Source organism: Centruroides vittatus, unplaced genomic scaffold, assembly GCF_030686945.1.
Source record: "Centruroides vittatus isolate TY-2023 unplaced genomic scaffold, ASM3068694v2 contig_890, whole genome shotgun sequence".
NCBI classification, from domain to species: Eukaryota; Metazoa; Arthropoda; class Arachnida; order Scorpiones; family Buthidae; genus Centruroides; species Centruroides vittatus.
The window spans coordinates 60,312-78,834 of record NW_027122581.1 but is presented as its reverse complement, the minus strand read 5'-3'; the positions used below and the strand labels follow the sequence as shown (position 1 = coordinate 78,834).

The 18,523-nt window shown below is 28.0% G+C and overlaps 1 protein-coding gene across 2 annotated transcripts in view; it reads right to left on the bottom strand.

The window, feature by feature from the left end:
* Positions 1 to 18,523, bottom strand: part of LOC136983884 (protein draper-like) — a 72,883-nt gene that overhangs the window by 19,050 nt on the left and 35,310 nt on the right. Inside the window, exons 3-10 of one of the 2 annotated variants that reach the window (XM_067280759.1) lie at positions 13,230 to 13,325; positions 12,998 to 13,104; positions 10,354 to 10,446; positions 10,023 to 10,124; positions 9,294 to 9,438; positions 9,103 to 9,223; positions 3,827 to 4,012; positions 2,199 to 2,292 (exon numbers count right to left, since the gene is read on the bottom strand). In XM_067280759.1, the coding sequence (XP_067136860.1) occupies positions 2,199 to 2,292; positions 3,827 to 4,012; positions 9,103 to 9,223; positions 9,294 to 9,438; positions 10,023 to 10,124; positions 10,354 to 10,446; positions 12,998 to 13,104; positions 13,230 to 13,325 (944 nt within the window). Of the gene's footprint in view, positions 1 to 2,198; positions 2,293 to 3,826; positions 4,013 to 9,102; positions 9,224 to 9,293; positions 9,439 to 10,022; positions 10,125 to 10,344; positions 10,447 to 12,997; positions 13,105 to 13,229; positions 13,326 to 18,523 lie in introns of those variants that run through there. The other variant, XM_067280760.1, reaches the window with a different exon arrangement.

Below are 18,523 nucleotides of genomic sequence, written 5' to 3'. Positions count from 1 at the left end.
GAAAAAAGTGTTAATTTCTATTATTTTTTACAGTAAATAGGTAAGTTTCTATTCCCTCTAGTTTTAATTATGCAATGTGTTGCAAATTTAATAATTTTATCATATTCATATTTGTTGGCAGAAGTTTTTCTTTTTTGGTGAGATAATGGCTACTACAGACATTAATTCGGAAAATTTTTGGAAGAATTGTACCACTGGACAATTCTTTCGATTAATGTACTCTGGTTTCGATGATTTGGCGATAGATAAGAAGATACTGAGTGATGTGAATTTTGCAATATTCTTGAATTTACAACATGTAGAAGATGTATGCAACAAATGTGGAAAACGTCGTAAATTAATGTATAGAGCAGATAAAAACTCTGTATCGATGCGATGTAACGTTTGCAAGACAAATTATTCAGCATTCCAAGGAACCTTTAAAGGGAAATGTGGTCGTTTGTCATGGGAAAGTATTTTGTCATTTATCTGGCACCTACTGTGTTTAGAGTGTTCGCTAACTGTTGCTGCTGGAGCTTCAGGAATCTCCAAAAAAACAGCAGTTGATTGGGCAAACGTTTTACATTTTGTTATGATGGTTTCTATTAATAACCTATGTACTTTTAAGATTGGTGGGGTAAATAAAGTTGTGGAAATAGATGAAACAGTAATTGCAAAGAGAAAATATGAGAAAGATAGAAAATTGAAGGGGATGAGGTGGGTTGTAGGAGATGTATGTAGAGAAGATGATACCTGTTTTATATGCTAAGTAAACAATAGAAATGAACATACTCTGAATTGGGTGATTTCAAAGTTTGTTAATTCAGGTAGCACAGTGATAACAGATGAGTGGAAAGGTTACAACAATATAAATGATTTAGAAGGTTTGGATATAGATCATTTAACTGTAAATCATTCGAAAAATTTCGTGGATCCGAAAACAGGAGCCAACACTCAGAAAATCGAAAGATTGTGGGGGTTTTTAAAAAACAGGAAACATCTTCCGGTACATTATACGGAGGAATTGTCAGAATCCTATCTGTATTCTTTTATGTATAAAAAATATCACAAATGGCAATTGAAATCTGCAGGGGAACGTTTTCAAATTTTTATAAAACATTTGAGCTTTATTTATCCCGGGTCTGGAATTGAGCCGAAATGGACAGAACCAGAGTCTGTTCCAGCTGCTCCACAAAAGGACGAGTGTAAGAAGGTAAAAAAAACTAAGGCACATTCGTGTGGTGAAACTAAAAAATGTGTAAAAATATCAAGTAAAAAGAGAAAAAACAGCGATAAGGATCATAAATCAAACAAAAGTGAGAAAAAACGAAAAGGAAATGTATGACAGAGCGTCAAACATGTGAGTAAAAGTTTGTTTTATTTCATAGTTCGCTAAACTTATAAAATAATCTAAAAACATTTATTATTTACTAATGTAATAATAATTTTTTCAATAAATTCTAAATACTAACTAATTTGCATAAGTTTTTGAACATAGTACGCGTGCGTAGAACAGTAAACAAAATGGCAACCGGAAGCGCAGCCATTGGGGTTCCCTAGGTAAACTTTAACCAAAACAAAGTATTACTGAAAGACATAAAGAAGGTGTGAAATTAATTATTGTTCACTTCCAACTTTGAATGACAAATTCCAATAAAGCAGTTTTGCAAGTGTTGAATATTTTATGGAAATTGAATATTTTTATAATTTTAAACATTAGTTTTGAATGTTATATTAAGATTCTTTCTATAAATCAATTTTCTTAATATTTATGATATACAGGGTGTATCAAAAAGAATGACCTGATTTTAAAACTTTATATTTATTGATGGAAACACTGCAAAACAGGGACAAAATGCAAAATACTCATGAAATCTAAAAGTTTCAGCTATGGTATTACAAATACTCTGTGTTCACCAGTAGCTGCACAGACAACATCTAGACGATAACTAAATTTGTCATACACTCTACTTAAGGTATCTACTTTGACAGAAATCACTGCATGGACTGGCATCTAGCAGTAATTCTCTAAAACTGTAGGCCATGCCCATTTGATCAACACACATTTCCTTTCTGGAATGTCCCATTTTGTAATAACACCCTGAAATCAAGTCATTCTTTTTGATACACCCTGTATATTTATCAACAGTTACTTTGTACTCAAAATGTATTTGGCTAAAATCATAAAAAAATAACATTCAAGAAAATAATTGTTTTACCTCTTCTTTCACAACGAGTACCTTCAAAACCAGGAGAACAGTCACAAAGTCCATCAGTTGGATAACAATTTGCACCATTTTTACAATTACAAGCCTAGTTAAATTAATTATTTACATTAAACATAAATCTATGCAATATGACTAATATTAAATGAAACAATAATAATAAAATCATATGATGTTATAAGCTAGAACAGAAAATGAAATATACCAAACCAACATCACAAAATATAATTTTAGTATATTTCGTGTTTGTGTCTAACTTTTGGTAATAAATTCATTTTGTTATTTACATTTGTCTTTGTTTTATGGACAATTGAAGGTTGAAAAAGAAACAGCCTTCATATTTTGATCTTAGAAGATAAAGTACATAACAACTTACAGAAAAAAAAAAACCGAGTACTTTGCCAGAATAAAGAAATATTTCTATGAGTGTTTATATGAAATAGTCGCAAACAAAATGATTACATTTATTTAATTAAAATATTTGTTTATATTCACAAATTCTTCATCTATTGCATCTATTGTGATTTTGCATTTATAATACCAAATAATCTATCAGATTTTTATCAGGTTATATTAATTATAGGCTTACTATAACCAATCAGAATATATTAAGGCAAAACACAGTAGAGCGTCGATAAGTGGAACCAATTGGGGACTGGGGTCCTTCCAGTTAATGATTTGTTCCAGTTTCCGACTTTGTACGAAAAAATACATTAACCTGTCCAATGTTCAAATTTTTCTCCGTCGCGTGTCGCTTCGTGTTGAATTTTCGTCGATTTTAAGCCTAACGAAAATTTTTATAATAATCATCGAGGCTATCGTATCGTTAAAAATTATTTCTGCATTTTGTACAAACAAAATAAATATATTAAAGAATATAAAAAACATGAAAATTATACTTTAGAAGTAAATTTAGTATCAAAAACATTCGATTCAGCACGACACAGTCCGACTGAAAATCGTTCCACTTTCCAGTCATTCTACTTACCAACGTTCCACTTATCGACGCTCTACTGCAATTTGGCTAAGGTGGGCTGTTAGGCTTAGGCCACCATCTCATGATAAAATTACTAAATTGCATTTAAATACATTATGTTTATACTCTCATTTATTAACATACATGTTAACAACTTTTTATTTTTAGTTTATCACTTTATTAAACTCATCTTCAAAATATTATTTATTATTATTTCTATTTATTTAACATTATCTTATACAGAAATCTCATCTATTTATAAGAATTTCTACTCATTCATCTATAAAATCAAACTTCTGTTATTGTTGAAAAATATTACAATATCAATACAAAATTCATTTTAGAACGCAAATCTTATATTTATAAGAATTGATTTCCTATGTAATTTTTAATTATTTTAAGTTATTAATAAAAATTAATAAAATTTATGAAATATTTTTTATAATTATGTCATTTTTTTGGTATTATTATTATATTACAAAAAAAAAATATATGTAAACTTAGATTTCAAAAAAATCTATGAACACATACTATGCAGTTTTTAATTAATAGCAAAAAGTCATTTTTACTATTAATTAAAGTGAAACTAAATTTAAATAATGTACAACAGCTATTAATAATATATATTTTTAAATATTGAACTTACTTCTGAACAATTTAATCCCCAAGTTCCAACTGGGCAACCTTCCTGACAAAATTTTCCTCTGTAACCTGATGTACAATTACATACACCAGTTATATGATGACAGGAAGCTCCATTATAGCATACACACCGTTCACTACAATTATTGCCATAATAACCAGAATGACATGGATTAGCACACACTGCTCCCTACAAAAGAAGTTGACAAGTAGGTTAAAATAATAATAATAATATTAATTAATTATTAATACAGATACAAATATTAATAATTAACATAAAACAATTTTTTTAATAAGAGTTCAATCAGTCAAGAGTTTATAATCATGTTTTTTTGATCATATGTAAATTTTCTGCATCCAATATTCAGACAAATTGCTCATGTTATTTTACATACTATATATTCTGAAAGTAAACATAATAGAGCTTATAATTTATCAAGAGTTAATGAAAAGAGCATAACTTAATATCTAAACAGAACAATATTATAATCTTTTTATGTTAAAAAGTACTTTTGCCTACTTTATTTAAGGCTTCATCAGTTAAGCAATATTCTGTTTGAATATTAGCAATATCTCAGTGTGTTGTGGCTTCTGAGAAGCCACAACACTGGCACATATTTTTTAACATTACTTATATTTAAAATTATGTAAAAAATCTGAAAAAATTTCTACCTTCTTAACTTCAACCAAGATGACATGCAGTTGACAGTTTTTTTCAGTGCACAAATACTTTGAGAAAAAATGCTGGCATCTGATAGACACCATACAACACATACATTTTTGTCATCTACAAGTAATTTTACATCATTACAAAGAAAACAAAATATGGAAATAAAAGATATAATCATAGTTTAATGTAAAGTTGATAATTTCACAATTTCTGAATAAACAATGTTGTCTGAGATACCTTATGACACAAATAAGGAAGTCAATATCATCTGATACATACAGGGTTAAATAAAGTAGAAAAAGTGCTTTTTTTAACATTAAAAGATTATGACATTGTTCTGTTTATACAGTAAGTTATGTCACAACATCAAGATTCCACATACTTATGAATAAAGTAATAGTTATCAGTATTTACAGAAATTGTGTCAAAATTCAACTAAGATAGCCAATGACAGAATATCATTTTAAGGAACTAAAATCCAATACTTTGACAATAGAGAATCATTTGTGGTTCTCTATTCACAATTCTGCAAAATAGAAAAAAATCTTTCAAAGTATCAAAACAGCATAGAATTGGAAGTAGCCTCTGAAAACAAAAAAAGAGAGAGAGAGAGAGAGAGAATACTAAAAGAGTCAGTAGAACAACCAAAAGATTATCTTTAATAAAGGTAAAAATTAGTAAGATAATTGGACTACAATTTTTTCAAACTGCAGTCCAATTATCTTAATAATTGCTGGCCCCAATTAACTATATATGAACTCATGGTGCAAACCGGAAGCCACATTATTTCAATTCAAAGATTTTCCTCTGAAAGGAGTTAGATAGATGATTGGCACAATTCTATTGCTAACAAAAAGTATGATGTGCAGGGGGAAGACACTAAATTAAATAAATTAAAAATTGCAGCCTGGCATTGTGATATCACAATAAATAATTGCTCATTTATAACATTACTCATTGCTTTCTCCAAATGACTTGTGAGCCATAGCACTCTCACACTATGAAAAAATTTATTCTATATATTGAACTGTTCAAAAAGTTTATTCATTTGTTGATGATGATGCAATCACTGCATTAATTCAAGAAACCTCACATTACATGACCAAAGAAATTGCAGAAGAGTAAATTATCTATCATTCAGGGATTGGTTATTGGCTATTTACACAACTTAGGATACATATCATACTATACCACATTAAGCAAGCATGAGAAATTTGATAGAAAATCTGCTTGTGATTTGTTAATGAAACATAATGAGATGGATCCCTTTTTGAAACAACTAATTGCTGGTGATGAAAAATGAATTGTTTATGATAATGTGCAGCAAAAATAATTGGGGAGAAAGTAAACTGACTCTCTTGCAATGCAATGCAAAGTCAATTCACATTAAAAAAGATTATGCTGAGTAGATAGTGAAACTGGCAGAGCGTTATCTACTATAAACTACTATCTCAAAATCAGACTATTAATGCAGAAAAATACTGTTTCCAATTTGATAATTTGAAGAAATCCATTGTGGAAATTGGCCAGCATTAGCAAGAAGAAAGTGTGTGGCTTTCCAGCATGACATTGCTTGTGTAGCAATGTCATGCTGGAAACACAGCACACATTTTTAACCACTCAAGAAAAATTGTTGCAATTTAGATGGGTTGTTTTGCGCCACCCCATATCCTACTGATCTTGTGCCTTTAGATTACCACTTATTTCAATCTTTCCAGAATAGTTTGCATGGAAAAAGTTCAATAACGTTTCACATGTAAATTTTAACTTTAAAATTTTTCACATCAACTAAAAGACATGTTATGAAGAAAAGTCCCCAGAATTGTTTGCACACAAAATAATAGATCTACTCAACAGATAGGCCAAAGTGATAGAAAACAGGTGCGTATATAATTTAATAAAGTTACTTTTTAATTTTTAAAATTTGAGTATCATTTATCTAAAAGCAAACTTTTTGATCAACCCAATATATAACAGATTCATATGTTCTCTAATCAAGACAAAATTAAACAAATTACTTTTAATTAAAAAAAATTTTTCCTTCTAATAAATATAAGACAAGCAATTCCTACTGTAAAATGTAAACAATATTTCTAGTGTGAACTGCCAGGATTTCACACTAGTATTGTAAGAGTTGTGATAAAATTTAAAGCATAAATAAATATAAAATTATATAAAAAAACTAATTTAAAAAATTTTCATAGTCATCATTAATACTTACAGAACAGCATTGCACCTTAAAAAATTCAGAGGTATAAATGAGATATATTTTGCAAAATTTGAGACTTTTATAATGCAGATGAAATTGATTAAATAAATAAACCAATATTCAATTATCAATACATTGAAAATAAACTTTTTGCAGCTTGTATTTTGTATTAATATACTTTATAAGTTAATACATAAATTCATCCATGTAAGTTAATCAAAATAGTAATTAAAAAATAGAAATGTAATTTAAATCTTACTATAATTAAAGAATTGCAAACAAACTGTATTTTTTCTTTATGTGATATCCAATTAGTAACAGCTAATTATTGCCATCAATTATTACAATCCTTGGTCCCAAAAACTGATTGATTGTGCAATAGAAAACAAATCAGATGAAACTGTGGAAAATGAAGTGGTAACAGTTTAGACCAGTGATGAAAAACCTTCATCTGAAGACGGGTCAAAACTGAATATTTACTTTATTAATGCCAAACAGCAAGTTAAATATTTAATTTGAGTAATCAAAAAATAATAAACTCTATATAAGTGAAAGAAAATAATAATGTGATTATAATGAAAACAAATATTTTGTTAATCTTTTGATGTTTTGGTTTTTGCATGTATGGATTTGGACTTTGTACAGAGATTTCCTTTTACTGTATTATATTTATTGTATTTGTTTGTTATGAGACAATGTTTGTTCAGTATTTCCTTTTTGTGTTCTGTGTACAAAGGGTATTTGTACCTTGTACTAAAAAATAAAATATTTTCAGAATTAATAGATTGTCTTCAGAGAGAGACAATATAACAAAAGACATACATACATACAAAAAAGACATCGGCTGTACACAAAGTGTTTAGCTGGCAGAAAAGAGGGTAAAGGAAAGGACGGGGAAGAAGGAGGGAGAGGAGATAGAGAGTAGAGAAAGGTAGGATCCCTCTGAACAGCATACATGGTTACAGTACCCTCTATGTTTGATGTTGGCATGCAGTTTTTATGCTGCAAGGCCGTAGTCACCCAAAGGGTCTAAAAGAAAACCTGAGTGTAGCGAACACCAATAATTGAGTGCTGCCATGAATAGCTAAGTGTAGAAGTTAGTGCCAAGTGGCTGTTAGTAGGAAGACTTATATCTACTTAATACTAATAAAACTAAACACGATCATGAATCTTAATACTACTTAACAGCTAGACAGACAGCGTGAAAAGGAAACAAACACAATGACAAACTATACAAGATGAATGGACCAATAGAGACAAATGGGCAAGACCCCAAATTTTTTTTATTTATTTATTATTATTATTTTTTTAAACATTAACTTACTTTAACTTACTCACTAACTAAACTAACCCACCATAACCTAGGACAAACTTAACCAGATGACTAAAGCTAACAAACCCTAACCTATCATATCCTAACCGGAAACCAAGCTAAGAGTCCCTAATCTAACTTACAACTAGCACTAACTAAATTTAGACTGAAAAAGAAGACAGAAAAAAGAATTAAAATACAAAGTTAAAGGCAGCTATATACTGACAGTTGAAACAAAGCAAGGAAAAGCTAATTGTCATCCATGCCCTCGGAGTGAGTGCTTTCAAGAGCCCCACTAAGGGATATAAATGCAAGTAGATGATGGAACATTGTACATGTGTGAATGAGTTGGTGCAAATTGCAAGGCCAGTTGTATTCTTCTAGAATAGCCACTCACATTAAACTATCCCTAATGTAATTGTACCTATTGGAGCAAAAAACTAAGTGAAGTGGTACAATTAAAGAAAAAAATATATTTCTCTTACAGACAATACATATAAAATGTGTCTTTTATCTAGACGTCCTTTCTCATGCAGTTGAGGGATAAGACAATTCCACGGCGGAGTCGACCTTTTATTTGAGGCTTCTCATCTGCCTCACAATGTAAAATTAGTCCAATAATTCCCTTGGCGGTGGCAGCACAATTAAAGAATAATTTACAATTTTTAAAATAAGCCAGGACGATTAAATACAATTAAAGAAAAAAATATATTTCTCTTACAGACAATACATATAAAATGTGTCTTTTATCTAGACATCCTTTCTCACGCAGTGATGTCTAGATAAAAGACACATCTAGGTAAAAAAAAAAAAAATAAGTAAAATGGTGTTTGGTCCTCCTGAATACCACAATCGCATTGTGGATTTTCCCCAAGGTGAAATCTATGCAAGTATTCCTTAAAGTTTCTGTGTCCTGTAAGTAGCTGAGTGAGGGTGTAACTAGGGTAAAAGTGGTGAAGAATCACAGAATTGAAGAATAGTGTCAACCTTGGGGATGAAAGTATAAGTGAGCCTACCAGTGGTGTAAGACATAACAAACTTATAATTATTGATTTACTATGTAAGAGTTTGATGCTATTTTATACTTACTGTCCATCCAGCAGGACATTGGCATTTCCCAGTAACATGATTGCATGTTCCATTATTTTGACAATTACATTTATTTGCACAATGAGAACCATGAGTTCCTTCAGGACATTTTTCTGTACATCTATAATTATAATAATATTAAAACCTATCATATACAATTCATTGTTAAAGTTTAATCATCATATACTTACAGTGGTCCTCGATAACCAGGAGCACATTTACATTCTCCAGATATGTGATTACATTCAGCACCATTTTCACATCTACAATCCTGTTCACAATTATAACCATACTTCCCATTGTCACAAGTTTCTGCACAATTCCATCCTTTCCAACCTGAAGTGTATTTAAAACTGATTTTTAACTTCAAAACAGTTAATATTTGTTTACATAAAAAATATAAAAACAGATTTATGCATAAAACTTCCAAAATTTTAATTTATCTGAAGGTCATTTAATATGACCAAGAACATTAATATTAAATAAAATTTGCTGAAAAGACATTTCTAGCTTGATCTTTTACTTCTATTGTTCATTATAAGGTAAATAAATAGTGTAAAGAAATTCCATACAAATTCCAAAATAAAGTACATACTTAAACTTAACAATATCAAAATAAAATTTAATATGAAAATCTCAAAACACCCCATTTGTGCATGGCACCATAATTAAATTACTAGGAAGAAATGCTAAATTCAGGAACCAAAGCAAACTTTTTTATTTTGAAACATTTTCTTTCTCTTAGAATAAGAAACTCAAAAAGCTTTCCATCTGAGGATGGTTTTTAAAGAATGAAAATGTTCCTAAATAAAAAAATTTGTTTTGACTCTTAAATTTAGCATTTTTTCCTATTAATTACTTATTTGTTATAGAAATTCAATTTATCAAATTATAAAAAAATTAATATAAAGACATATTACCTGGTTTGCAACTGCAAGAACCAGTTACTGGATCACAAAAGGCTCCATTTTGACATGGACATTTTTTTTCACACTTTGAACCCCACATTCCTTCTGGACAAGCTATTTCAAATACAGTCATTTATATTTTTGTTTAAATGAAACAAAAAAAAAATAATTACAAACTTTTAGAAATTGATAACTTTTGTTAATAAAACATCAGATTTAAGTAATTATTGAATACTCACTATGTTTCACTTGGATAAGCATAATAAGTGATAATTTCAATAAATTATATATAGATGACTTACATTAAATAAACTCTGTAAATAATTTTATAAACATTACTTACACACATTACACGTTGGACCACCCCATCCAGGTTGGCATTTACATTCTTCAGGACCAACACAGACACCATGTAGACAGTCATTACTACAAAATGCTGTTTTCAAACATTAATACAAAATCTTATTCAAATGTGAATTAGTATTTCTAAATGTTATTGCTAATTTGATTTACAGAAAAGCCCTTTTATCTATTTTAAAATTCATGAAAATTTATTTTTATTTAATATGAATAGAATACAAAACAATGTTTATGGAGAACAATGTACAGCTTCTTTTAAAATAAAAGGAATTTTTTAAGATTACTATATTTTTTTATGTTCCCTAAGTTAAATATACTTAGATATAATTTATTATAATTAATATATTCAAAAAATTTAGGTTATTTTTTAAAAAGATTTACTTGTACTAATTTAAATACAAATTTCATTAAATGCAAACAATAAAATTCATTAAACAAAGAATATTTAATGTGACTGATAGAGTTTAAATAATCATGTCATTTATTACATCTTAAATAATAAATCATTTAAACAGATTTAAAAATTTGATTTAAATGTTTACCCTTTACTCTTAACATGAAAAATAAGCTATTAATAAATTTAAAAAGAATTAAATATCAAGTATATCAATGATACTAACTAATTTATACTTCCTGTTACAAAATAAAAAGTCTCAATAATTTAATATTTGCCTATGAGATTATTAAAATTAATTGAAAGTTAGTTAATGTTATAGTAAGATTGAAAATGTAAACTGCATATTTTCATATTCTTAACAGAGATAAGTGATACTAATCCAACACATCAGCATATCAAAATGTTTCCAATATATTGGAATTAGTTTGTTTTTACAAACAAATGAACTAATCTTTTTTTCTCAATATCCATCCTTCACACTATTTTACCATGACAAGCATTTCAACATGGCAGTGGTTATTTTGTGTTGTAAAAACAACCCACGGTAGACAGTGTGTCCTCTCTATGTATGATTTATCACCAATGGCCATGTGACATACAGTTGTTGGCACTTTTGGAGGGTGCCAACTTGGTATGGTATGCTGTGTAGCAATGAATGAGCAACATGTGAGTAGTGTTCCCAGATATGATAATCTATTGCCAGATTTGGTGATATTTCAAGCCAGCTGGCAATTTGGCAATGACTTTTTTAATTTGGCAATTTTTCTCTACTATTACAAATTTGAGTGTGTTCAACTTTCTTCAAAAAAAGCTGAAGTCAGGCATAAGCAAACTAGACAATTACAATTGCTTAGGATTCAGATCTGAAAAAAGCTCAAATTGATTTGTAAACTTTTATTTTTTTATATTTGAACTTAAATGGTAAGTGACCAAACTAAATATTCTATAAACCAATGAGTTTTCAGGCTTTCATTTATTACAAATATCTGTAGATTATGGATAAAATCAAGTATTGTATTATATTGGTTGGAAAAATTATTTATATTAAATCATATCAACAGAGTTTATCATCTTATCATTTCTAGAAACAATCTTCTTCTTGTATCTGCTTTTAGAACTAGCAGTAAGATTAAAATTTAAGTTTTAAAAGTGTTTTTTAGTGTTTCTTCCTAGAAAAATTGTTTCATTATATACATTTAATTAATATTGATAACATTTATAATTGAAGAGAGATTCACGTGACTGACACACACACAAGATTGCCACTAAAAACACTTTACTTTTGTTCTTTACAGTCAAAAATGGGTAATTGACTAGTAAACAAGTTTTCCGTCCTGTTAGCAGGTGTTAATTGCCAAAATTTGTGTTTGGACATAACAATAACAAAGTTACTTATATGGCTTTCTTCAAGTGCTGATATTGCAAGTCATTAACTGAATATAAATTTTAATTTACTAACTTTGGTGACTTGTAATGACTAATTTTTGGTGTTAAAAAATAACTAACTTGACTTTCATCCTTGTTAATTTTATTTAATTGTAAGTAAATTAAGTACTGTAGTTTTGTTTGTTTGATAATCATAAAAATTAACTTAAGTTAAGAAGGCCAGATATGATAATTGTTAATAAATTCCTGAGTAAAGTACCAGATCTGTTAAGTTTTAGATAAGTGATTACAGAATCAATAATTGGTTATCAATATTACTAGAAAATCTAAAAATATATCACAAAAATAATATAAATTTTAAACAGATGTTTCATAATAGCAAAGGCATCTTTTTTTGGATATTAAAAAATTCCAACGAACACATTTTATTGTATATTAAAATAATTTTATTATTTATAAAGAAAATAAAAATATTTAGCTCTCATGTATTAAAATGTATTTCAATAATTACATCAATATATAAATATTTATAGTAGTGAAGATTAAAAAAATTAAAAAGTAAAGATTTATTAGTACTTTTAAACATTTTACTGTCATTTTTGTCAAAAATTGTAATCTTTCTATATTTTAAAGATAATTTATATCATCTTTACATTTATTAGAAAATTTAGTTTATCCATTTATTTAATAATGTTGAAAATAAACTATAAAATATAATCATTCTAATCAATAGTTAAATAATTTACAACAGTGTAACAAATTTATTTAAATTTCATATTAAAAAAAATATAAATAAAAATATATTAAGATACATATGTTTGTATTATATAACAAAAAAACTTACGAATGCATTTCTGCTTATCTGCATTTTCAATATATCCTTTACAACAAATATTTACAGTCCTTGTATTTGCTTTTGCCTCAATTTTATAACCAACACTGTAGGCAATTCTAAATTGACAATTTGAAAAACAAATATACAAATATTTTTAAATTTGGGAAAAACTTTAATTTAAACTATCCTAAAATTTCTCTAAGCAAATAATAATGGCAAGTCTGTTACTAGCAGATCTTACCTATATCTTGAGCAGCGAGGTGGAAATGCAAAACACCATGTGAATGTACGAACTTGATATGGTTTGTTGTAAGAGACCCTCATTGTTGTAAGATACCTGAAAGAAATATAAATTTCATTTTCTGAAATATATATCTCAATTAAATAACTCAGAATAACTTTTCTATGTTCTTAAATTTCAAATATTTATATAGCATCTGTGAGGAATTTTACCAATAACATTCTTTTTCAATTATAGGAAATCATTTTAATAAAAGATAATCAAGTTTTTAGCATATAAGATAGGAAAAAAATGTGATTAGTATTTGTTTTGATTTAATTTGATATGTGAGAAAATAATGCAGAAATAGCATTATCAATAATATATAAATGAGAATGTGTGTTTGTTTGTTCACTATGCACTCCTAGGCCATTCAACCAACTGCTATGAAACTCAGCAGATACATTAACATACTTAGATAATTTTGTACAAACCACCAAAAATATTGATTTACAGTGGAACCTTACTTAATGAGCACCTCTCATAACAAGTAATTTGTATAACAAGCAAAGCAAATTGTAAAAAAAATGACTCGCCTAACGAGCGATGTTTTGCATAATGAGTGATAAGGAGAGGGAAAGTCCTGAATTGTATGCTTCCTACATCAGTCTGTGTTTAGCACTCGTTTCGCTAGCATCTTAGTGTTGCTTATGATCACACATTTTTCCAAACTTGTGTTCAGACATATTACATATAAACATCAACAACCATAGTCCATATATATAATAAACATGCCAAACAATATGCCAAATTCTTGGGCTATGTAAAGGCTATAATTAAATAGAAATTTCAATTTTCTTTTGTTTTCTGCAAATCAAATTTGCATTCCAGGTTGGTTCATTCCACGCTATTAGAAAAGATGATGATGATGATTCATGCTCCTTAATGTATATTGTATAATTTTCTTCGAATAAACATTATACATAAAATATTTGAGTATTTTTTTTTGGCATAGAATGCATTATCATATTTTACATTAATTTATATGGGAAAAATTGTTTCACATTACGAGTTAACATTCTGGAACAAATTATGCTCATTAAGTGAGGTTCTACTGTAATTTCTTTATAGCAATTAATTTCTGTCTACATCTGATTTGCTGACTTTAAACACAGTGCCATCTATTGGCAAAATTTAAAAAAATAATAAACGAAATATAATTCATATAAAAAAGGATTTAATTAAAAAATATACATATATATTGGTATATATATGTATATTTCCATATACATATGTATGGAAATATATATATGTATGCACCACAAATATACATATATGTGGTGCCCATCCCCCACGCTGATATGACTTGGTCGAGTCTGATGTAGTGCGGACAACCTGCGCAAGCAAGAAAAAAGACAGACTGGGAAAAAAAAAGCAACAACGTAGCACAAACAACATGTCTGCTTCAAGACGATTTGTTTAGTGTTCTTCGTTTTCTAATGTTCCCTGTATCGTATTAAAATATATGTCATTATATGTCATAAGAAGCTCTTCATATTCTTTCTTAGACTGTGTTCTGCATACACTTCTTAACACCCAGCCCAGCCATCTATAGACACCACACATATATATATATATATATTATATTCACTTAATTACTGTTACAATGATATAGCATGAATGAAGTAAATGCACTATATCATTACTGCACTGGTAGCACAGAATACTGTGTCCAGCTGAAAGTGTTACACTATGAAAACCAGAAAGAGAAAGTTGGAGTCAATTTAAAAAAATACCAGATCATAAGTTGGAGTCATGTAATTTTCCCCATTCCTGGTGAAAACTACAAAAGTATTTGGCTTTTCCATTCTAACAACTTGGGTTTTTTCATTTCTGAATGGTATTTTATTAATTATAGTAATTTTTCTATAAACTCACTATTTACAAGGAGTTCTCATGTAGTTTATAGGCATTTTGACAATGTTCTTAAAATGAGTTTTACCATATACTTTTTCGCTAACCACATTATAATAGCATCTTTAACAACACTAAAGTCAGACATCTGCATGCATTTTCTCAATGGTTACGTCAATTCAAAAGCCTTTAAAATTTTCTGCTTACTACTTTGGTAACTATTAATGCTTACACTATTAATAACCACACTTTAATACCAGGGTGGATTAAGCCTCCCAGCCATCCTAGGCCTACACAGAGTTGCCGCCCTTATGGGAAACAAAAGTCCCAAAAATTTAATTTAAAAAAAACAAAGTTGTTGGTGTGGGAAGCCCATAAATTCAGCTACTTAAGAGGTAGTCCACAACCTAAACTTTTAACCTAATCCTGCAGCATGGGGAACTCACAGTTTTCAATAAAAAAAACTTTATGTTGAAAACAAGACCTGCCACCAAAACTTTTTAGACTCTGTAGCTCTTCTATAGATGAAAATTTTTAATATTTTATATAGGAAAAGCTTGGCTTGTAAAAAATTTCAATCAACAAACTTATGTTTGTTGATTTGTTTGAATAATTATTTTGACATATATCCTAAGATTTATTAATATATTGCAGTTTGCATAGTCTTATGTATGATGGTTTCTAACTGTTCCAGTGAAAGATCATTTTCTGTCTTATGACACGTTAAAAATTATTTGTGAATGACCGAAAGTACAGACTGACTAAATTCATTAGCCTTATTATGTATAGAAGCAGAATTAAATCAACAAATGAATTACGATGATTTGATTGATGAATTTGCAATTAGAAAAGCATGTAAACACGTATTTTTTAACTCAAAAAAATTGTTATACTTTTTGTAAGAGGTTTAGTGTTTTTTTTGTAATAAAGATATTTTGGTCTCTGTCACAATTTTTGTTATTACAATGCATTGATAAAAAATAAGAACAGACTCACAGGAGTGGCAGATTCAAACAAAAGATTTTATCAAGATATAACAAAAAAATTTTTTTCTTCCATGAAAAAAAATTGCCGCCCATGAAAATGTGCCCCCTATGCCCAGGCGTACTCGGCATACCTCTTAATCTGCCACTGCTTTTATACACTCACACCTTTATGGTATAAGTTTTGTTCTTGTGAATCTTGAGAACTATTTTTCGATACTTTTTGGCTGGTGTAGCTGTATCTTATTACTATTAAATTGTAAAAGTAGTTGTACTGTGGTTATTAATAGTGCAGTCACCAAAATAGTACAATATGGCTAGGACAGCCAAAAAGTATTGAAAAATAGTTCTCACAATTTGCAAGAATGGGCCAAACTTAATTTCTTGATGCATTGTAAAGGTAAAAGTACTGTGATTAGACTGTTTACTGCCATCTCCAGTTTTCTTAAAATTTCTACTTTTGTTTTAAGTATTAATATTAATGATTGTAGCTTTCAAGCCATTATAAAAATGTTATACATAGCCAGCTACTGTACACAAATGAACAAAATAAACTTTAAACACTTTTAGGAAGAACTATAATTAGGCTGTGCCCCTACGATTTTTCCCAATTGAAGGGATTGAGATAACAGAAGCTTTTGTTTGATTGAAGAGAGATAAAGGAAAAGTTAAGTATAGAAGTGATGCAATAGGAGTGAAGATTCTCATAGAATTTTGTTTTTTCTTTTTGAAATATGTTGAACATATGTCAAGTTAATGGGGTCATCTATTGACAAAATCAAATTAATTAGGTTTTGTCCCATAGTATAATACATTAAGCCAATCAAAATTTAGAAGAATGTCAAAGTTATCCAGGTGGTCAAGTTATCAGTGTGTCAAGATAGGAGTTCCATTGTATTATAATTTTAAGTAATTTTTAATTATATTTAAGACTAACTTTTTTCCTTTCTTTAATTATACATGCATTGAATTTAGCAAATTGCATCTGATTAAACTACATCAAAGACAGTATTCCATTAAAAAATAATCACAATAATAATTTGCATTTCTTATGTAAACTAATTTTATATTTAATAAATAAAATTACAACTCTTTAAATTAAGTATCTTATTTCAGTAATATCACTTGTAAAACTTTATAAAAATATTATACAAGTAAACTGAAACATTTTTTAATATACTATATTTCATTTTAAATTACCATTATCTTTTAGATTTAAATCTTAATCTGATGATTCACATTTCTACAGTAAACAGTTAACAACATAAGTAATAGTGTAATTTACAATGTATTCATTACTTCAAAAAAACTGCAATTTATTATTTCACTAAAATGAATTTGGCAAATTAATTTGAAATACTTAATTGTATAATTATAAAATGTATGTAAACATTTAGGAAAGAGAAATTGTTTTCGTTAGTTGAAATAAATATATGAAAAATAATATAAATTTTTAGTAAATAAAAATGAAACAAATTTAAATGTAGAAGTCAGAAATTTCTGAATTTCCTGGTGCAACTTCAGCTGCTTTTTAACTACATGATTAGTTCAGATCTTATTATAAATGTGATAAATTTAATTTTATTTATTCAACTCCTTATTTCTTAATGACCTTACTATTTATCCAATTCAAGAATTCAAACTTTTTTGAAGCTTGTTTACAAAACCTTTTACTTCCATCTTCAGACCAATTTTGTATATGAAATATTAAATTTAAAGTAAACACCATATTTATAATAATGTTCTATCTTGAAAAACAAACATATACTAACACAAAATTCAAAAAATTCTAAAGCCATAGTTATTTCCAACAAGCTGTGGCTTGTGTAAAGTCTTTTTGTAAAGACTTCAAAGATCTGGGTTGAATTATATGCCAATAAAATAATTTAGATATATGGGCAATTCATTTTTATGGAAAAATTGTTCATAAAGATTAATAGTAATTATAAAATAAATATATAATATATTCTACATTTCTCTAAAGATTTGTTTCACTATAAAACATCTTCAGTAAGTTTTTGTTCTGAGATGGCACTTTTATTCAATGGAAACTTAAAAAATAAATAAATAGAATAAAAAAGATAATAAGAATGTTTAGTTACTCAGGAAAAATAATAAACAACATTTCAAATGCCTCTTTCAATAAAGTATACAAGAAAGTAAAAATAAATCTGACAAGAAATAACATTTTCATTATTATTCTACTGTATTTTGATTTGCAGATCAAAATATAATGAAACAGTAATAAAAGTGCTATCAATGCTATCCTTTTGATATGATCAAGAGAATTAATTACTGTATATTTGAAATTAGAATTTAAGAAATTTTAAATCATTTAAATTTTCCTAATTAACCATAATATATATATATATATTTTTTTTTTTTTTTAAATCAGTTATATATTAAACTAATTAATTA